Source organism: Zootoca vivipara, chromosome 6 (assembly GCF_965207765.1).
Source record: "Zootoca vivipara chromosome 6, rZooViv2.hap1.1, whole genome shotgun sequence".
Lineage (NCBI taxonomy): Eukaryota > Metazoa > Chordata > Lepidosauria > Squamata > Lacertidae > Zootoca > Zootoca vivipara.
This window is the reverse complement of record NC_142589.1, coordinates 69,238,568-69,260,418: the sequence shown is the minus strand read 5'-3', so window position 1 is coordinate 69,260,418 and position 21,851 is coordinate 69,238,568. Positions and strand designations below refer to the sequence as shown.

Sequence of the window (21,851 nt, the reverse complement as noted above, 5' to 3'; positions counted from 1 at the left end):
GTCCGGGCTAAATGATGGGGGTGGAGACGCTCCTTCAGGTATATAGGACCGAGCTCGTTTAGGGCTTTAAAGGTCAGCACCAATACTTTGAATTGTGCTCGGAAACGTACTGGCAACTGATCCACAGCTGCAACCAACATTAACGCCAGGAGTGCAGAAACCATTTTGCCAAGTACTCTGTAGGGGAGGACTGAAATCCTCTGTAACGGTTCAGGAGGAGGTCGAAAAAGAAAAATCCAAAACTTGCCAGAAAATTATTTTCTTCTTCCTTACCCCTAGATCTCCAGTGCCCACAACACAGTCACTACAAGCTCTGTGGCAGTCCTTCGCATCAGTTGTGTTTCGGGACCTGGCTCCAGAACGTCTCTGCCTCTGCTTGCTCCGAAGGGTGCTTCTGTGACGACGGTTACTATTGGAATGGCAATGAGTGCGTCCTGCCTGAGCAGTGTGGCTGCAGGCATGATGGGCGCCACTACAAAGTGAGCTGGTTGTCCACTCCAGTCAAAGCCAATGTTGTAATAATAATAATAATAATAATTGTTATAAGAAAAACTGCTCCCTTTCCCTTATGGAGGTATTCCAGAGCCCGTATAGAGTCCTTAAGTGGGTTCCCTGTCGGTAATAGAAAATAACAGAGGCCAACCAGAGTATATTGAGAAGCAAAGCGGCTAGTAAGCCTGATCTTTATTCAAAGAACTGTTGCAACAGGGTCCCCACTCACCACACACAGGAGGGAGGAGAACCCTGAACAATGGTGCACAAACCCTTTTATAGGCTTTTGAAATTGCCCACCCTGTAGCCCAAGACCACCTCCCCAAAACATCCTACATACCTCACAGAAGGAGGTGGTCTACAGCAGAAATCCTGTCTGCCAGGATACCTGGTAATGGTCACTGATTGCATTACCTGGACAGCCTGGCCATTCTTTTATGGTGGTTAATACTTTAGTTCAGGCATCCCCAAACTTCGGCCCTCCAGATGTTTTGGACTACAATTCCCATCTTCCCCAACCACTGGTCCTGTTAGCTAGGGATCATGGGAGTTGTAGGCCAAAACATCTGGAGGGCCGCAGTTTGGGGATGCCTGCTTTAGTTCCTGAACCCAGGTCACAGGTTCACCCTATTCATACACAAATATGCCCTTAACATGGGATTTGCAAGTGAAAAGACAGTGGGAAGGCTTTCCCCATTTGCCTCCTTTACTGCAGAGGAATATTTGAAGTCATTGGGAGAGCCAAAATGGCTCCAGGATTGCTCTCCCATACTATTTCAGACACATGGTTCATATATTTAGATATGTGCATTTATGAATATTTATTCTATATTTGAGACCTTAAAATTCTTATAACATAATGTTTGTTTGTCTGTTGCACTCCACTCATCTGACTGATTCGCCCCAGCCATTCTGGGCAGCTGCCTCCAACAAAATATAAAGGAACACAGCAAAACATGAAACATTAAAAGCTTCCCGAATAATGCGTAATTTGGGAGGTGTTATAGATCAGGAGCGGAGCCCTTGCTTTCTGTATGGAAGGGACCAGGCAGCAGGATGTGAGAAACACCTGGGCTTGAGATCCTAGAGGACTGCTAAAGAAGTCTCTTCTGCTTTAAGGCTGCTTCCTAATATTACCCACGTTATTACCCTGCCGCCTTTGCCTAAGGCAGGAAAATGTCTTGGGGCAGCTGTGGGTATATTGGAGGAGTTATAGTACTATATGATGGCCATTTCCCTTTGTCTTCCTCATGCAGGTTAGAGGCCATATCTGGCTGCCCGGCTGTGCTAAAAAATGCATCTGTGACCCCCAGGGCAATTTCCGTTGTTTCGCAGCTAAATGCAACCAGGACCAGCAGTGCGCCCTGAGGGACGGGCAGTGGGGCTGCCGGAGTTTCCTGACCACCTGCGTTGTGACGGGGGACCCTCACTACTTCACCTTTGACGGTGCGGTGGTGCACTTCCAGGGCAGCTGTGACTATGAGGTCTCTTACACTTGCAACTCTTCCCTGGATTTCTCCTTCCGGGTTATGGCTGCCAACAGGCATTTCTGGAAACCCACCATATCCTTTGTTTACCGAGTAGAAATCTGGCTCCTCACCAGCCACTCGAGTTTCCACATCGTCCTAGAGCGAGGCAAAGCTGCCCATGTGAGTTGAGGCGGGATGCTCATTGTTATCAGGCTTGCAAGCTTGTGTTGATTTAGTCGGCAGGGCCATGGATGGACCTGATGTTGGATTTGGAACTGGAGGGTGTGTGGCCAGTGGTGGCTGGAGCCCATTGCAACTGGTAGGGTGGCCAGACAATAGGAGGCAGAACCAATGATAGGGGGAAACAACTAATGCTAGTTTGGCCCCCACCCTGATTCCTGCTGTGCAGCCGGAGCAAAACAGACTAAAGCAGAGGTGGTTGGCTGGCATTGTCTTGTTGTAATTAAGGTAGGCAGCTGGGGGGTGGCTGAGGTTGGTGTGGCAGTGCCTACTGAGCTACCCTCTGTTGAACATGACTGGTTACTAGGCATTAAAACAATGAACAGGGTGGTGATACAATCCATGGGGTCACAAAGAGTCGGACACGACTAAACAACAACAATGACTACTGCAATTGACACAAGATAATATTGACACAAGGCAACAATCTGTAAACAAGCATCCATAAAAATGGCAGAATAGGTTTTTTCCCCAAATAGGCTTTATCTATAATAATAATAATAATAATAATAATAATAATAATAATAATAATATATTTATACCCCGCCCATCTGGTTGGGTTTCCCCAGCCACTCTGGGCGGCTTCCAACCGAATATTAAAAACAGTACAGCATCAAACATTAAAAACTTCCCTAAACAGGGCCGCCTTCAGTTGTCTTCTAAAAGTAAAATAGTTACTTATTGCCTTGACATCTGCTGGGAGGGTGTTCCACAGAGCGGGTGCCACTACCGAGAAGGCCCTCTGTCTGGTTCCCTGTAACCTCACTTCTCACAATGAGGGAACCGCCAGAAGGCCCTCAGTGCTGGATCTCAGTGTCCGGGCTGAATGGTGGGGGTGGAGACGCTCCTTCAGGTATACAGGACTGAGGCCATTTAGGGCTTTAAAGGTCAGTACCAACACTTTGAATTGTGCTCGGAAATGTACTGGGAGCCAGTGTAGATCTCTCAGGACCGGTGTTATGTGGTCCCGGCAGCCACTCCTAGTCACTAGTCTAGCTGCCGCATTCTGGATTAATTGCAATAGCAAACACAGTAAATAAAGAGTTCTCTTGTAATATATCAGTGGTTCAGTGCTCATTTCTTCTCTTTCCAAAAAAGATTTTGGAAATCTATTAAACAGGAGGTTTAACAAACTGAAGGACACTGTCCTCTTTCTATGCTCCTCCCGATGGAAACGCACAGAATGAAACAGATATATCCCTGCTTTAAGTCGTTTACATACTGTCTTTTCTTGTACATATATTATTTACTACAAAGCTCGATGACTAAGTTATTTAGCGACGAAACGTCAGATTACCGGAACAACGTCTGAGCACTGAACACTGGTATATCACAAGTGGACTCTTTATTACTGCATTTGCAATTGTTCTAGATAAAATCTATTTTGGAAAGAGAAGAAATGAGCACTGAACCACTGATATATTACAAGTTAACTCTTTATTTACTGCCCTGGTTCAAGACCCCCCCCCCACACACACTGCCTTACTGTTAGCAACACAGCCAATCCTTCAGGAAAAACAAAGCTAGTACTACAGAAACTGCTTTTCTTCCCCTCCCCCTTTTAATATACAGGTTAACGGCAGAAGGACCCAGTTGCCAGCCCATGTTGGATCCATTGCTCTGATCTTCAGACTGAGGCACATGGTGGTCGTAAGAACGAAAGCCAACTTAGAGATCCAGTTCAATGGGGCCAGCAGTTTGTTCATCCGTGTGGGCCCAGAGTACCAGCATCAGCTGTGCGGAATATGTGGAAATTTCAACGGTGATGCCACTGATGATAAAGTCTTGCTCAGTGGAGAGAAAGATCTGAGTGATGCAGAGTTTGGGAATGCCTGGATATCAAGCACCAGCCCCAAGTGGTAGGCGTATTCTCTTCCTCCCAGAGCTAAAATGGAACCTGCTCTGTTCTCCTGTGACCTATAGTCCATGCAAACAGGGCTGGTCCTGCCATAAGGCAGAGTTGAATCAGCCAGCTTAGACAGGAGATGCCATGGTGTGTCATACAACCTGCTCCTCACCTTGTAAAATAGCCTGCTGGCCTCAGATGCTGCGTGTTTAAGTAAGATTCAACCACTAGTCCATTGAGATTCTGTGCATGGAATTGGGGGGGGGGGGAGCTTTTTTTTTTTTTGCCTCAGGCAGCAAAAAACCTTGAGCCAGTCTTGTATGAAACCCTTTCTTAGGGAAGCACAACTGCCCAACCGTATCAGCAAAGGTGATAGAAGAAAAGCAGTTCTCCCACAAGGCAGCCCCCCCTCCAATTGCCGCTAGAGAGGCTGTTGATGTATTGTCTTCTCCTAAGATGAGAGAAGAACGAGAAACCCTCTGGTGAGCTCCCATCCAGCTCCCATCTGTGGTTCCTCCGTGCCCCAATGGCCACCAGAGGATGTTTTGATATAGTGGATTATTCAAAATGTGAAACGGCAGAATTTGGCAAGAGGGTGAATTTTAAATATCTTCAGAGTATCCATCATATTTAGCAAGGGCAAGCACATTTTTGTTCAGAAGAACTTTCTGATATGATTGTGATTTGTCATTTAAATGGTGATATTAGTTTAACTGGTTTTCCTGATTGTTTCACATGGATATACAGTGTAACATACATTATAAACCACCTTTGAGTTAACATTTTAACCAGAGTGGTGCAAAATATTTCAATTAATAAACAGCTAGTTCTCCTTCAGTCTTGGCACGATTCTTGAAAAAGCGATTTATATGTGTTGTATATGCGATATAACATTGTGCCACCAGATGGCGACATGGAGCCCTGTTTTTCCCTACCTGTTTTCCCTGTTTAAATTTACAACGCTTTAGACTGAAACGCTTCTTGGATGTGCCTGGATCCAGCCTTGTTTTCCCCATGATTCTTTTAGGTGTCAGAACGACACTGGGCTTCTTCATCCATGTCCCAAACAACATGTGTTTGAGCGGAAGTGTGCTATCCTAATCAGCGATCCTGGGCCTTTCTCCGAGTGCCATTGGCACAGAAGCCCCGACCCTTATTATGAGTCCTGTGTTTATGACCTCTGCCAGTATGGACAGGCCAACCGCATGCTATGTGGAGCCATTGAAGCCTATGACGAGATGTGCACCATTATTGGTGTGAAGGTGACAAACTGGCGTTGGGATATTGGATGCAGTAAGCAAAAAGGGGTATTTGCTTTCATGTTGAAGTGCTTGCACATTAGACCAATAACTACTTCTGCCTGAGAGCTTCCCCAGTAAGATGCCTGGACCCCTTGCCAGAATCTCTGGTTCAAATCTGCCATCGGTTTTTGCTGGGGGAAGGCTCAGTCATTGTGGAGCATATGTTCCACATGCAGAAAGCCCCAGCTTCTCCAGCTGGAGATGGGAAAGCTTTCAGTCTAAACTCCTGCCAGTCACCATACAGCTGTCACTAAGCAGCATGTGGTTCCATCTAGATCAGGCATCCCCAAACTGCGGCCCTCCAGATGTTTTGGCCTACAACTCCCATGATCCCTAGCTAACAGGACCAGTGGTCAGGGATGATGGGAATTGTAGTCCAAAACATCTGGGGGGCCGAAGTTTGAGGATGCCTGATCTAGATGTTGTTGGACTCCAGCTCCTACCGGTATCAGCCCCAGCTAGCATCACCAATGGTTGGTGGTGATGGGAGTTGTAGTCCAACAACATAGAAACATAGAGTTGGAAGGGACCCCAAGAGTCACCTAGTCCAATCCTCTGCTGTGCAGGAATCTCAGCTAAAGCATCCATGACAGGTGGCCATCCAACCTCTGCTTAAAAACCTCCAAGGAAGGAGAGCCCACATCTGGAGGGCACCCCATTGTTTATCCTCCTGTAGACAATACAAGATGGTTTCTAAGTTGTTCCTGGTGCTACTGCTGTGAGTCATAAGGACCCCAAGCAGGTGCTCTCCTACACAGAGATTCAACCATTCTGTGTGTGCACTAAATAGAAAAGAGGGGAAGAATAATCATTACTAATAGCTGTGTGTTTATAGAACAATAATATGCACCTGACATGCATGCAGTATGCATATCAATGTACAGTGGTGCCTCGCTAGATGAATTTAATTCGTTCCAGAGGTCAATTCGTATAACGAAAAATTCGTCTAGCGAATCCCATAGAAATGCACTGAATTTTTTTCCCCCATAGGAACGCATTAATTGAATTCCAATGCATTCCTATGGGAAACCACGATTCACTAGACGATTTTTTCACAAAACGAATTCGTCTTGCAAGGCAACCTCTGCTCGAAAAATCTCTTTGTTAAGCGAAAAATTCGTCTTACAGGGCATTCGTCTTGCGAGGCACCTCTGTAATATTCTTGATATCTCTGTCAAAGCTGCTGAGAGTCTCATAATCAAGATCAGCCCACCATATATTTGGGACTACAGCTCCCATCATCCCGGACTATTGGCCATGCTGACTGGGGCTGGTGGAACCTGCATTCCCAAACATCTGGAGGGCACCAGATTAGGCAAATTAAGGTGATGTATTGTGGCTAACTTCTTGAACATAATTTACCTTTGCCTCCTGTAGGAACCATGATGATCTGTGCACCAAAATGTTTGACTGATACAAATGCAAAAAAACAAAGACCTTACCAGGACTTTGCCTTGATATGCTAAGTCTGAGCCTGACCGCTTCCAAAGCATTTCATGTTTTTCTCCCCCACAGGTTTTACCTGTCCATTCAACCAGTATTACGACTTCTGTGGGCCTGCCTGCCCAGCCACTTGTGCCAACCTCAATGCACCCTCCCATTGCACAAAGCCCTGTGTGGCAGGCTGCTTCTGCCGAGAAGGCTATGTTCTTCACTCCGGGGTGTGTGTGCCCCGGAGGATGTGTGGCTGCATGCTGGATGGTCGCTATTACCAGCTGGGAGAGGAAGTGATCCTGACGGACACTTGCAGCAAGAAGTGTTCCTGCAAGCGGCCTGCGCACCACATGGAATGCCAGGAACATGCTTGCAGGCCTCTGGAAATATGCAGAGTTGTGGATGAGAAACGGGGCTGTTACCCCATGAAAAACGCCACCATGTGGATATACAGCCATTCTCGCTACATCACATATGATAATCACATTTATGGTTTCCAAGGTGCCTGCAAATACACCCTGACTACCTACTGTGGCCCCCCAGGAAAGCTTCCGGGTTTCACAATCAAAGTGCTGAATACGCACAAGGCCTCCCTCGAGATGACGACAGTGAAGCAGTTGGAGCTCGATATCTATGGGGAGCAAATTATTATAGAAGCAGGACAGGAAGACAAAATACAGGTGGTATAATAATAATAATAATAATAATAATAATAATAATAATAATAATAATAATTTATTATTTATACCTCGCCCATCTGGCTGGGCTTCCCCAGCCATTCTGGGCAGCTTCCAACAGAAAAATACAATACAATAATCTATTAAACATTAAAAGCCTCCCTAAACAGGGCTGCCTTCAGATGTCTTCTAAAAATGGCTTTGCTAGGTTATCTCTTGCTTCTCTGGGCCCCTTTCTGCCCCAAATGTAGGATGCAAAGGGCTCATCATACTAGAACCTGGGACATTCAAGACAGACAAAAAGTAAGTATTCTTCACAAGGCACATAGATAAAGCTTTGGGATTTGCTTTGACAAGATATAGTGATGGCTATCAGTTTGGGTCGGCACCCAATCTTTCAACATTCATTGGATGCCTACAAATTCTAGTGTTATGAGAGAGGGAGAAGAACTTATTTCTATCTGCCTTCTACATAATATACAGCCGTACCTTGGTTGTGGAACTTAATCCGTTCTGGGAGTCCGTTCGACTCCTGGAACGGTTCGAAAACCAAGGCGCAACTTCCGATTGGTTGCAAGAGCTTCCTGCACTCAGTCAGAAGCCGCAGAAGCCACATTGGATGTTCAGCTTCCAAAAAATGCTTGCAAACTTGCTTCCAGGTTTGCGGTGTTCGGGAGCCAAAACATCTAAGTAACAAGGAGTTCAACAACCAAGGTATGACTGTATACATACTTAATGCCTATTGATGATTGTCCAGGGTACCATCTTCATTCAATGAGGCTAACCTGGAAGGCTCTGTTTCCCTGCCACCTAATTTAATGCGGTATTTGTATTTGTATGGTTTGATTGTACCTTTTTAAAAGAAACTGAGAACTGCCCAGAGAATTCCTGTTGTGCGGCAACCTTTTGAAATGCTGTTAATAAATAAATAAATAACAAATGCATTGCTGGCAAGCTTAAACCCTTGACCTGACATACAGATGTCACAGAATGTTCGCATCCCCATTTTTGTCCTAGGTAAATGGGTACCTGATGAACCTGCCTGTCACCCTCGCATCAGGGAAACTCAACGCCTATTGCAGCGTCTCTGGCCGCTTTGTCATCGTTGAGACTGATTTTGGCCTCTCTCTCTCCTACGACTGGGTTTTCTACGTGTCTGTTTCTCTTCCCGAGACTTATTCCGGCTCCCTTTGCGGCCTCGGTGGAGATTTCAACGGGAACCGCCTCGATGACTTCAGGACCCCCAATGGTACTCTGGTTAAGAATGCTCGCGTGTTTGGAAACAGCTGGGTGCATGAGAGCTCTCCGTTCTACTGCAGAGCAGTTGGGGCTCTGTCTAAGTGCAACGAGACTGAAGTAGCCAAGTTCGAATCGAAGGACCGCTGTGGAATTATAAGCGATGTGAACGGGCCGTTTAAACACTGTAACAGCCCAGAAGATGCTCGGCTCCACATGGAAAACTGTGTGAGGGACATGTGCGCAAGCAAAGACAACCACAAGACTCTCTGCGAGTTGCTGCAGAGTTATTCCCAGCAGTGCCAAGCTCGAGGGATCAACATTCAGCCGTGGAGAGAGATCCCTGGATGTGGTAGGCAATTTTTCAGTACAGAAAAATATATTTAGGGTAAAGGTAAAGGTAAAGGGACCCCTGACCATTAGGTCCAGTCGTGACCGACTCTGGGGTTGCGCGCTCATCTCGCATTATTGGCCGAGGGAGCCGGCGTATAGCTTCCAGGTCATGTGGCCAGCATGACAAAGCCACTTCTGGCAAACCAGAGCAGCACACGGAAATGCCGTTTACCTTCCCGCTGTAGCGGTTCCTATTTATCTACTTGCACTTTGATGTGCTTTCGAACTGCTAGGTTGGCAGGAGCTGGGACCGAGCAACGGGAGCTCACCCCGTCACAGGGATTCGAACCGCCGACCTTCTGATCAGCAAGCCCTAGGCTCAGTGGTTTAACCCACAGAGCCACCTGGGTCCCATATTTAGGGTACAAGACTCTTATTTTCTGCAGGGTTGCAGGAAATGTGTGGGCTCCATTGGGCACAGGATTCAACATAGACTCAGCTTCCTATTCTTTTTTATTGTTCTAGTTACAGGTAGGTAGCCGTGTTGGTCTGAGTCGAAGCAAAATAAAAAAATTCCTTCAGTAGCACCTTAAAGACCAACTAAGTTTATATTTTGGTATGAGCTTTCGTGTGCATGCTCATACCAAAATATAAACTTAGTTGGTCTTTAAGGTGCTACTGAAGGAATTTTTTTATTGTTGTTCTTTAAATGAGGCTCCTAGAGCTCATGGCTGAGAAAGGGGTGCTTTCAAAGCCTGTGGGTGATACTTACTGAAATCACAACAGAGGAAATTACTAAGTATCAGATCTAGGAGGTCAAAGGATGGTGTTTAGAAATGTGCATGGCTTTTGCCATGACTAGCTGAACCATAAATAAATTGGGCAAAATAAATTTAAAATGCAGGATGATTTGTGCAAAATAGGGGGGGATATGTATGCTGGTTCCATCTACAAGGTCATAATAGTCACATTTTGGGGGGACAGAATTTTAATTATTTTAGCACAGAGTGCATATATACAGCATGGCCTGATCTTGTTCTTTGACACTGAAATCTGACTTGGCCACTTTCTGAAAAGCTAAAAAATACTGAGTATTTCTGTAACATATGGCTATGTCAGAGAATAGAACTTCCTTTTGTCTTCCCAACCCAAACAAGCCTTTTGAGCTAAAAGGCAGTCAGACAGTTTTATTTAATTTTCACATTTCAGCCCCTACAGAGTATCACAGAAAGCAGAAGGCCTAGAAAACGCATTTTCTGAGACAGGGCTTTTTAATTTTCTAATTGCAAAGTGCAACTTGCAGGCTTCATTGTGTTTGTCCTCAAAAGGACCTCCTAGAGACAAAACAATAATGGGAAACGGTTTTACAAGCAAGGTGGGCGATTATCTCCTGTGCCATCCAGCCATTACAAGCTGAGACCTACACCAAAGTGTTGTATCCTCTGTCCAGGAACATTCTGGTTCAGGTCCCCAGTTCGCTTGGAACAGAAGCCTTGTAGCACCATTTGGGGCATGCAGAGAGTGATGGGGAGAGGGAGATATGGAAGGCGTTAGAGATGGAGGAGAAAATTAGAGCAAGTGTTTTATTGCTATAGAATGAGCAGCAGATCTCTGGACTAGAGAAAGTGTTGTTTCCCCTTGCTTCCATCCTGAAATATTCCCATTTAGTGTGGTGTTGGAATGATTTTAAATCTCCCAATATTCATCTGCCTACCCTTAGCCATCCCTCCAGGTGTTCTGCTCCTGGTGACTGGGATGTGTTCAAGATGGACAGCTCCATAGGGGAGCATAAACTAGGAATGTTGCTTCAGCACAGATTAACGGTGGCTTGAGCCTTAAATAAGGTTGCAAATATCTTTTGCTTTTGAACTGCTGTGCAAGCATGGTACCAGTTAAGTCTGATGTTGAAGGTATGGTAGAACTCTTCGGAGGAAGTCTAGGAAGCAATAATAATAATAATAATAATAATAACAACAACAACAACAACAACAACAACAACAACAACAACAACAATAATAATATATTTATACCCCACCCATCTGGCTGGGTTTCCCCAGCCACTCTGGGCGGCTCCCAACAGAATTAAAAGCACAATAAAACATCAGACTCCCCTAAAAAAAACTCCCCTAAACAGGATTGCCTTCAAATGTCTTCTAAAAGTCAGATAGTTTTTTTTAATTATTTCCTTGACATCTGATGGGAGGATGTTCCACAGGGTGGGCACCACTACCGAGGAGACCCTCTGCCTGGTTCCCTGTAACCTCACTTCTCACAGGGAGGGAACCACCAGAAGGCCCTTGGAACTGTACCTCAGTGTCTGGGCAGAATGATGGAGGTGGAGATGCTCCTTCAGGTATACATGGTGGGCTTTGCTTCTTTCTGCACCAGTTTATAAAAAAAATCTGGCTGTGTGCACATCACCAGCTTGAAATGCAATCAAGTTATTCTTTTTTCTCAACTCGGATCATAGCTGGGTTTTTTTTGGGGGGGGGGGAATACAAAAAAATCCTGCAGTTCATAAATAAACAACCAGATGGATACAGAATAGACATGGGTTGTGGCTAACATTGTGGTGGCGCTGTGGTCTAAACCAGCGTTCTTCAACCTTGGGTCCCCAGATGTTGGTGGACTACAACTCCCACCCTCCCTGACCATTGGCTAAGCTGACTGGGGATTATGGGTATTGGAGTCCAAAAACATCTGGGGACCCAAGGTTGAAGAGCACTGGTCTAAACCACTGAGCCTCTTGGACTTGCCGATCAGAAGGTCAGCGGTTTGAATCCCCACGGCAGGGTGAGCTCCGGTTGCTCTGTCCCAGCTCCTGCCAACCTAGCAGTTTGAAAGCACACCAGTGCAAGTAGATAAATAGGTACCACTGTGGTGGGAAGCTAAACAGTGTTTCTGTGCGCCCTGGTTTCCGTCATGGTATCCAATTGCGCCAGAAGTGGTTTAGTCATGCTGGCCACATGACCCGGAAAGCTGTCTGTGGACAAACACCAGCTCCCTTGGCCTGAAAGCGAGATGAGCGCCACAACCCCATAGTCGCCTTTGACTGGACTTAACCCTCCAGGGGTCCTCTACCTTCCTTTACCCTTTTCCTGTGTATAGTCCAATCCCCAAACTAGCAGTGGGAGTGAACTGGATGCCTGGGAGCGTGTGCAAAGGCTCAGTCTTCGCTAGAAATAAATGAATATGCTATGCAATTATTTTTTCTCTCCAGGCTTTACCTGCCCATCAAATAGCCATGATGTACTCTGTGGTTCTCCCTGCCCTGCCTCTTGTGCCGAACCAGCTATGCCCAAGAACTGCAGCTGGTCTGCATGTGTCGAAGGATGCAAGTGCAAAGCAGGGTTTGTGCTGAGTGGCATCAAGTGTGTGCCTCTGGAGCAGTGTGGCTGCTTCTACAAGGGACAGTATTACCTGAAAGGGGAAACATTCTTCCAGAAAGGAGAAAACTGCCAAAAGATGTATCAGTGTAATGGACCTACCTATGCCATCATTGCTGTTGGGTCCCTGTGCAGACCTGGACAATTTTGCGGTACCCAGAAGGGGGTGTATGGGTGCCATCCATTGTCAGATGGTATTTGTCAGGTTTCTGGGTTTTCCCACTACGTCACTTTTGATGGGTGGCGTTATAGCTTTCAGGGCACTTCCACATACGTCTTGGCTGAACTGTGTGGGGTGTCCAAGCCTTTACCAACTTTTAAAGTTGAACTGAAGAGTGAGAAGCAGCCCAGCAGCCCATTACCTGCCGCATCAAAGGTGTTTGTGCTGGTGAACGACACCCAGATACATCTGCAGAGCGGACACAGGGGCACAGTCAAGGTAAGAACATTCTTACGTATTCACAGCTTGGCTAATTTATTTATTGTATAGGGTGCTTACGAAGTGCTGTTATATTTCAATTACAACTAAAATCAGAATCAGGATATTGCATATAAGCCAGTGCAGTGTAATAATAAAACAGGTCTAATGACTGAGGGGTCGCTGACATCTCACGCTCGTCTCTATTGAATCCACTAAGTCTTTGCCTCAAAAAGAAGGCAAAGACTTTCTTTTCTTTTCTTTGTTTTGTAAAATTTTAAACTCTAACAACAACAACAACAACAACAACAACAACAACAACAACAACAACAACAATTTATTATTTATACCCTGCCCATCTGGCTGGGTTCCCCCAGCCACTCTGGGCGGCTTCCAACAAAATATTAAAATACAGAAATCCATCAAACATTAAAAGCTTCCCTAAACAGGGCTGCCTTGAGATGCCTTCTAAAGGTCTGGAAATTGTTATTCTCTTTGACCTCTGGTGGGAGGGCATTCCACAGGGTGGATGCCACTACCGAGAAGGCCCTCTGCCTGGTTCCCTGTAACTTGGCTTCTCACAGTGAGAGAACTGCCAGAAGGCCCTCGGCGCTGGACCTCAGTGTCTGGGCTGAACGATGGGGGTGGTATACTGGGCCGAGGCCGTTTAGGGCTTTAAAGGTCAGCACCATACTGGGAGCCAATGTAGGTCTTTCAGGACCGATGTTATGTGGTCTCGGCTGCCGCTCCCAGTCACCAGTCCAGCTGCCAGTCTTAAGTCTTAAACCTTCCTCCTTCACCACCCCCAAAGCCTGGGCAGATGGAGTGCAGCTGACATTCCATTGGTGCAGAGTAGCCTGGTGCTACTTTGTTTTGTGAGTGTTGGCCTCTGTTTGAAATGCAGCATTTTCCCACACCGGCTTATAACATTTAAAACATTTAATGATCACGGTTTCGATTTCCTACCTTGTTTACAACCTTCTGCAACTCAAGGTGGCTGACATAAAGTCAGGGTAGATGCAACCCAAACAATTCAGCTCACAATGAAATTGAGCACCGTTAAAACAGCAACAGATGCGTTTTAAATTGGGATCCTGAAAAAGCCCACTTTCTGCTGCAATCCTACACATTTACCTGGCAGCAGACCCCATTGAACTCAATGTGACTCACTCCTAAGTGGACATTGTAGGATTGCACTGTAAATAAATAGACCTCACTTCCTCTGGCAATTAATACTTGCTGTCTCTCACATGCACTGTGGCGAATTGAAATACCGTCTAGATACAGCTGCCTGCCATTTTCTAGAATGATGGGTTTAGGGGAAGAAAGGTTAAACATTCTTCTTTTGCTCACACAGATTGATGGCATGGTCGCAATCCTCCCAGTGCATTTAAAAAACCAAGGAATTGTCATTTACCAGCATGGGTTTTATGCAGTTTTAAAGACAGACTTTGGGCTAACAGTGAGCTATGACCTGGCCCACAGCGTCTTCGTCACACTTTCCCCTCAATACCATGGCCAGGTATGTGGGCTGTGTGGGAACTTCGATGGGGTCGCTGACAACGACTCAGAGACACGCAATGGATCTACAGTAAAGCATGCCTTGGACGCTGGCCTACACTGGAATTCCTCAGACATTCTCCATGGCGCCTCTTCTGCTGTATTTGGTTGGTGGGGAAGTCTTGTCCAATCTATATCTATGTGCTGGATAATACAGAATCCTGATGGGCCATTTGCCTCTTGTCACTTGCAAGTTGACCCAGAGCCTTATCTGACGCAATGTGTTTTTGACCTGCACATCTCTGCCGGGGACAACAATGTCATGTGCTGGTCCATTCAGACATATGCAGCGGCCTGCCAAAGAGCCAGTGTAACCCTCCGGCCCTGGAGGACGGAGTTTTTCTGTGGTAGGTCCATTTTGTGATACTCGGCACATCCCGCAGTAGTATTAGTAGTAGTAGTAGTAGTAATAATAATAAATACTGCCTGTGCAACCTTCTGACTGATGTACGGGAAAACACATGAACCTGACCATTGGAGAATTTGTAAGTACACCACTGTCAGAATAATCACTAGGGCAATTTTTTAATTGATAAGCTCAGTCACTGTTATGTAAATCCTGCATTGCAATGATGGTGGCACAATAATAATACATTTTTAAGAGTCCTAAAACCATGGGTGAGACCAATGGCTTTTGTAAGCAGTGAAAAATATAAACAACCACTCCAGGTTTTGAAAAATCCCTGTTACTGTATTTTGGTGGTGGAAAAACAAACCATTTTTCATCCTTGTTTATCCTCTTCTTTTCAGCTGCAGATTGCCCAGCAAATAGTCACTATGAGCTCTGCAAGGCGCCTTGCCAAGATCTGTGCTTGAGCTCCACATTTAAACACCTGTGCAGCCCCCTGTGCTCAGAAGGGTGCGCTTGTGATGATGGATACTTGTGGAATGGAGACAAGTGTGTTCAGCCTGAACAATGTGGATGTAAACTCAATGGGCTGTACTACAATGTAAGTAGATTTCGCCCTCCTTGATGTTGTTAAAATACCATTTAAAAATACTGGCATGCAATGCTGTGTTGTTGTTGTTTTTTTAAAGAGAGAATTAAGATTACTCTGCTAGATACAAAGCCAATATGAACATTTCCAAATGACCTGTTTATTAGGCATTCTTCCTGTTTTGCTTAAGCAAAGCTTATGCAGTGTTCAGACCATGTCCAGTCTTCACTGAGCATTTATCATGAATTGTTTATGGGGAGGTTCTACGACAAATAAACACTCATCCTGATTTGCTTCCAGAGTGTAAACTCGTCTTCCCGTTAATTTTCAATGCATTTCCTCATCTCTTTCCTAACTACAAAAAACCTGTTTCCTTTTTAAAGTGGATTTGTTGCACTAGGGGGGACAGAGCACTTTAATCCCATAATTTGCTCTTAAATCCCTGGAGGCATCCTTAAAAGCACAAGATGCACCCTAAGGCAGCAAGCGTATGCATGCTATATTATTTTCTTGTTAATATTATTCATCATTTATTAATCATTAATTGATGATTGTTCAAATTCAGGTTTTCCCAGGGAAAGCAATGAGGCAAAAGGAAAACCTCTCAAACCCACGCCTAGAAATTGCAGGACAAGCAGAAGTGTGGACGAGCCATGGTTTGGCCCTAGGCTCCCTTTATCAATAGCAGCCCTCCAAAAGCTGAGGGAGAAGGCTTCCCAGCTCTGCTTCCCAACATCTTTTTGTCTGGGGGAGACTGAGATTGAACCTGGGCTGTTATGCACCCAAAGCGAGAGCTCTGTTATTTTGTCCTCCCAGCAAATGCCTTTGTCTTGGAAGTCCTGATGTGTCACGACATACTCACAGGGGCAGCTTCTCTCTGCCACTCATCCTCCCACCCCCCTTCTGGGATTCTGGCTGTGTACTGATTGAAGACAAATTTGTTTGTTTGTTTGTTTGTTTGTTTATGCCCGGCCCATCTAGCTGGGTTTCCCCAGCCACTCTGGGCATCTCCCAACAAAATATTTAAAAACCACGATCATACATCAAACATTAAAATACTTCCCTAAAAATGGCTGCCTTCAGATGTCTTCTAAAAGTCAGAGAGTTGTTTATTTCCTTGACATCTGATGGGATGGTGTTCCACAAGGTGGGCACCATAAGCCCTCTGCCTGGTTCCCTGTAACCTCACTTCTTGCAAGGAGGGAACCGCCAGAAGGCCCTTGGCACTGGACCTCAGTGTCCGGGCTGAACGATGGGGGTGGAGAAGCTCCTTCAGGTATATTGGGCTGGGACCGTTTAGGGTTTAAAGGTCAGCACCAACACTTTAACACTTTTGCTCAGAAACGTATTGGGAGCCAATGTAGGTCTTTCAAGACCGGTGTTATATGGTCTCGGCGGCTACTCCCAGTCACTAGGCTAGCTGCCGCATTCTGGATTAATTGTAGTTTCCGGGTCACCTTCAAAGGTAGCCCCATGTAGAGTGCATTGCAGCAGTCTAAGCGGGAGATAAAATGCTGGCCTAGAGGAACAATCATCTGATGTGACAAAGGAGGTGATTCCTATGTTCTTCCTTCCCTTTGCGCCTTGGAAAAGGGCCAGCAGAGACCACTATTTATGTCTGCCCTCTAATCTACTTTCCATTTTCTCTAGGTTTTGTTCTGCAAAGACTGAGCTCTTGCTGGTTTATATAGTTCCATATTTCAGAGATATGCTATTATTATTATTATTATTATTATTATTATTATTATTATTATTATTATTATTATTTTCATGATCTTTTCATGATGGCCTTCTTTCTCTCTTCATGGCTGCTTTCCCTATCAGGTCGGGGACCTTATTTGGCTGTCTGGTTGCACACAAAGGTGCAGTTGTGATGCTTCTTCCTCCTTCCGCTGTGTCCCAGCAAGCTGCGCCCACGGACAGCAGTGTGCCCTCAAGGATGGCAAGCTGGGCTGCAAGCCTCGGCTGGCCACTTGCACCGTGTCTGGAGATCCACATTACTTTACTTTTGATGGGGCTGTGGCGCATTTCCAGGGCACATGTGCCTATGAGATCTCAAAGACTGATGGCTCTTCTACTGACCTCTCCTTCCGGGTGGTGGCGGCTAACAAGAAATTCCTAAGTCCCTTGGTGTCCTTTCTTTACCGAGTGGAAATATGGCTTGTCTCCAAGCAGTTCCGTTCTCATGTTGTTTTGGAGCAAGGCAAAGATGTGCAGGTGAGCAGAACTTGTTGGGCTCAAAGAAGCAGCCGTGGGGTGGGAGTCAAACACAATCAGATTGGAAAATATACATTATAGAGCAGCATAACCAGAAGCCATTCTTAAGGAAAACATCCTATGAGGAAAGGTGGAAGGAACTATCTTATGTGAGAATGTTGTGGGTAGTAGGAGAGGATAAATTGATTCAATATTATCCTTCCTCACTCGTGTTAGTGAGTCAGTAGCAGAGTACATTCCCCCCAGTATATAGCAGGAAGCTAGTTGTTAGAGTTGTTTGAATCTCTTTACTTAAGCCAGGCATGGCCAATCTTGAGCAATCCAATCTGGCTTGTCCAGATTGGACTTGATCCTGGTACTTGTCCATTTTACCCCTCTTAAAAAGAATAAAGACACAACAGTCTTCTTTTAAAAGTAATGATAAGAAGTTTACTTACATTTAGTCCACAGTAGGTTCCCTGAAGTCAGGCTTTTAGCTTGTAGTTACAGAAAAGAGAGTGGGTTCATCCCATGTAGGGATTTGAGCCCATGCTGAGAGCCAGCAGACAGCAAAATACATCAGTATCAGAAGAAAGCAGCAAAAGAGTAAAGGGAAGATGGCTGTGTGATGGCCCTTTTACAGGGGTCTCACAGGGTCACACCCACCCACCTGGTCACATGCAGATGGAGGATGCTCCAGACCAGGTGTGACAGGAAGTCCTCCTGGAACTGGAGTAACGGCCCCCTGTGTGTCCACTCTGGGCAAACAGGAAGTGTTGTACTTGACTGCTTATGTTACACCCCACATCTTAGCCTAGAGAGGAGAAATCTGAAAAGGGACGTGATAATACTCTTCAAATATGTGGAGGGTTAATTCCCAGGGCCCATTTTCTTTAGATCTTTTTGAACCTGAATTTGCCTTCAAATCCTGATAGCTGCTGAGGACCGTTGTGGTGGTGATAAGATGGAAACTTTGCCCACTTACGTTTCCCACCCAGATCTCAGAGTGGAGGTGGTGGTGGAGAAGTCTAGGAAGAAGCAGTGCCAGCAATTGTAAGCAGTGGCTGTTTCAACAGCCTGGCATGTGTGTCCCACCACGGGAGAGGCATCCTCCTTGGGCCTTGCTTTGTGATGTTGTAACCCACAATTCCCCCTCTGGACACTACAGTTATTTCTTGGTTCCCATTTGGACTTCCGTGCCCTTTTCAGGTTGATGGGAGGCGGACCCCCTTGCCAACAGAGCTGAAGCAGTTGGCCAACATCACGCAAAGGAGGAACGTGGTGACTTTGAGAGCGCCCCCCAACCTGGAGATCCAGTACAATGGCCGCCATGCTTTGTTTGTCCGTGTAGGCCCAGAATACTGGGGAAAGCTGCGCGGGATGTGTGGGAACTTCAACAGCATCCGCAGGGATGATAAGGTTTTGCCTGATGGCCAGAAAGCCAAGAATGATGCAGAGTTCGGCAACGCTTGGATGTCGGACAGAAGCCCCTCAGAGTAGGTTTATACCCTTCATCTTTCCTTCGCCATTTATGGTGGTGCTGGTGCATTCACACGTGCATGGAAACAGGAGCTGGTGAGGGCTTTCTTTGCTGCAAGACATGCTCTCCAACTGCCTTTGCTCCTCATGCATCTGAATCAAATGCAGACTGTTATCCCTCCCTGCCCCCATTTTCCAGCCTGACTGTCTGCTTTGTTTTCCTCCTCGCCACTGGTCCTCTGATCCTTCCATTAGGCAGCAGATGTTGGTGGGTGGGAAGTGATGGGGAAATGTTGGAGGACTCATCTGTGTGACACGTGGCCTCTCTGTGCTTCCTAAGCCTGGTCAGTTTCTCTACATGGATCAGGTGTCATATTATCCTTTGCCTCGGGCAGCAATTAGTCTTGGGCTGGTCGTAAGTGTTCACTTGCTTATCTCCTTAAAATGTCTGGCTTTTAAATTATATATATATATATACTGCTCTGTTGCTTGTTCACTTAAAAAACAACAACACTATTTCATGGAGGGTGTGGATATGGCTTCATGACTGATAAATGGGCCAGTCAATCAGCTCTAAGCAAATCTGCTACAAAACAGAAATAAGCGCTTTCCCTTGCACTTGGCATCTTTTTTATAAATATGATGGATGTGTTTCCATAGCAGCCCGACCACTAAATTTATGTGCGTCTGTGTGTGCCCTAAGATCTCTGCTGAGAAACAGCATTCTTTGATTGGTTTCAGGGAGAATGGTCCACACCTTTTCAGAATTAGTGTTCACAATGGGGACTTGCAACGGAACCTTTCAGAGTGGAGTGCTCTTGTTCAGCGTGCCAGTCAGTCATGCCCTTTATTGGATACTCCATTCCCCTTTCCATTCCTCACACAACAGGCATTAAGTGGTCCCTGAACATGCTTAGTCCTCATTGGATTGCCTGCCTTCAGAATTTTTCTACTACTGTAAATCTTGAGGTTCCACTAAGTATGCTGGTGTCTCCTTTTTTGGTCATTGCATTTTGGCTACAGCTATATAATTCATAATGGGACGTGGGTGGCATTGTGGGTTAAACCACAGAGCCTAGGGCTTGCCGATCAGAAGGTCGGCGGTTCGAATCCCCGCAACGGGGTGAGCTCCTGTTGGTCGGTCCCTGCTCCTGCCAACCTAGCAGTTTGAAAGCACGCCAAAAAAGAAAGAAAGGTACAAGTAGATAAATAAGTACTGCTCCAGTGCCAGTGGGAAGGTAAACAGCATTTCCGTGTGCTGCTCTGGTTCACCAGAAGTGGCTTAGTCATGCTGGCCACATGACCCGGAAGCTGTACGCCGGCTCCCTCGGCCAGTAAAGCGAAGATGAGCACCGCAACCCCAGAGTCGTCTGCGACTGGACCTAACAGGGGTCCCTTTACCTTTATATAATTCTTTACTACCACTTGCTATTAGTATAAGTGATGGCTGTCAATCTCTTCTTTTCCTAGCCAAAAATAGATACTTGAGGAGGATTGGGCATTACTGGATATGGGAAAGGAGCTGTTGTCCTGCTTGGAAGTTTTGGAATTGTGGAGACTCCTCTGGAGATTCACCAGAGCCCAATCTTGAACGTGGCTTAAATCTTGCCTGTTTGGGTTGATCTATGGAGTTTTGTACAGAATTTCTGAATGCACAGTATTTCCAGTTAACCGCTACTCACACTTTCAGGTGCAGAAACGACACCGGAGGGTTTGAGCCTTGCATAAAGCAGCAAGAGTTTGAGCAAATGTGTGGGATTCTAAGAGATCGCTCTGGGCCTTTCTCAGAGTGTCACTGGCATGAGGACCCAACTTCTTATTATGAATCCTGCATCTATGACCTCTGCCGGTTCGGACCAGGCAATTCCATGCTCTGTGGAGCCATAGAAGCTTATGAAGAGATGTGTGAGACGCTGGGAGTGACGGTGCCAAACTGGAGGAAAGAACTTAAGTGTGGTGAGCATGGTTCCTCTTGAGCTATCTATGACATCACCACTTATAATGTGCAAATGTGCACACATTCATTTCTATGTCTTTAGTTCAGGGGAGCTTTTCTGTTGTGAGCCACATTCCGACAGGGGTAATCTGTATGGGGCTGCATGCCAGCACTTGGAGGCAGGGGGAGAGCCATTTTTGGCAAAAGCCAAAAATGAGAGGTGGAGTTTGCAGCACTGCAGGCTTGCATAGCGCTCTCTCGCTCTCGCTCTCCCTCTCTCTCCCTCTCTCTCTCTCTCCCTCTCCCTCTCTCTCACACACAGTCCCTCCATCTCTCCCCGTCTCTTTTTCTCCCCTATGAGGAAAGGTTACAGCATTTGTGTTACACCACACCCCTACAGCAGCCCCTTTTTTTGTGCCACATCCCCGTGGCAGCCATTTTGTGATTGGTGCCCAAAGCACTTACTCAAAACTCTTAAGTATGCCTATTTGCCTGAAGAGGTTTGTGTCCTCAGTGCTGTATTATGAAGAAATGCCCTTTCTAATAGACAAGATCTTCCTACACAATATTTACTCTCACAAGTAATTTCTATTCAGCAAAGCTTCCTGCTATCTTTAGTTAAATGTTTAGGACAATATCCAGAGTAAATGCACATACTTTAATGGGCATTAGTCATGTTCATTAATTTCAAAGGCTTTGCTCTGTAGAACTAACATTTAGGGGGGGGGGGTATTTCACCTAGGGGATAAGGGACAAATAATTCACTAATTACCCCCCCCCACACACACACACAAAATAGAACTGCCCTAGGGTCAAGGTTCTGTTCCCACAGCAGGGGGAGGAGGGGCTTGAATTACTTATTTTCCCTCTTTCTTATTCTTTTTGCAGAAAAAAATATCATTAAAAAGGG

General features: G+C 45.8%; 1 protein-coding gene across 1 annotated transcript in view; it reads left to right on the top strand.

Moving 5' to 3' along the window:
* LOC118086739 (IgGFc-binding protein-like) overlaps window positions 1-21,851 on the top strand; it is a 70,170-nt gene that overhangs the window by 28,128 nt on the left and 20,191 nt on the right. Inside the window, exons 15-26 of the mRNA XM_035118732.3 lie at window positions 280-479; window positions 1,749-2,141; window positions 3,774-4,060; window positions 5,075-5,340; window positions 6,864-7,462; window positions 8,477-9,047; window positions 12,249-12,853; window positions 14,190-14,739; window positions 15,143-15,342; window positions 17,155-17,547; window positions 18,736-19,022; window positions 20,696-20,961. Coding sequence (XP_034974623.3) covers window positions 280-479; window positions 1,749-2,141; window positions 3,774-4,060; window positions 5,075-5,340; window positions 6,864-7,462; window positions 8,477-9,047; window positions 12,249-12,853; window positions 14,190-14,739; window positions 15,143-15,342; window positions 17,155-17,547; window positions 18,736-19,022; window positions 20,696-20,961 — 4,617 coding nt within the window. The remainder of the gene's footprint in view (window positions 1-279; window positions 480-1,748; window positions 2,142-3,773; window positions 4,061-5,074; window positions 5,341-6,863; window positions 7,463-8,476; window positions 9,048-12,248; window positions 12,854-14,189; window positions 14,740-15,142; window positions 15,343-17,154; window positions 17,548-18,735; window positions 19,023-20,695; window positions 20,962-21,851) is intronic.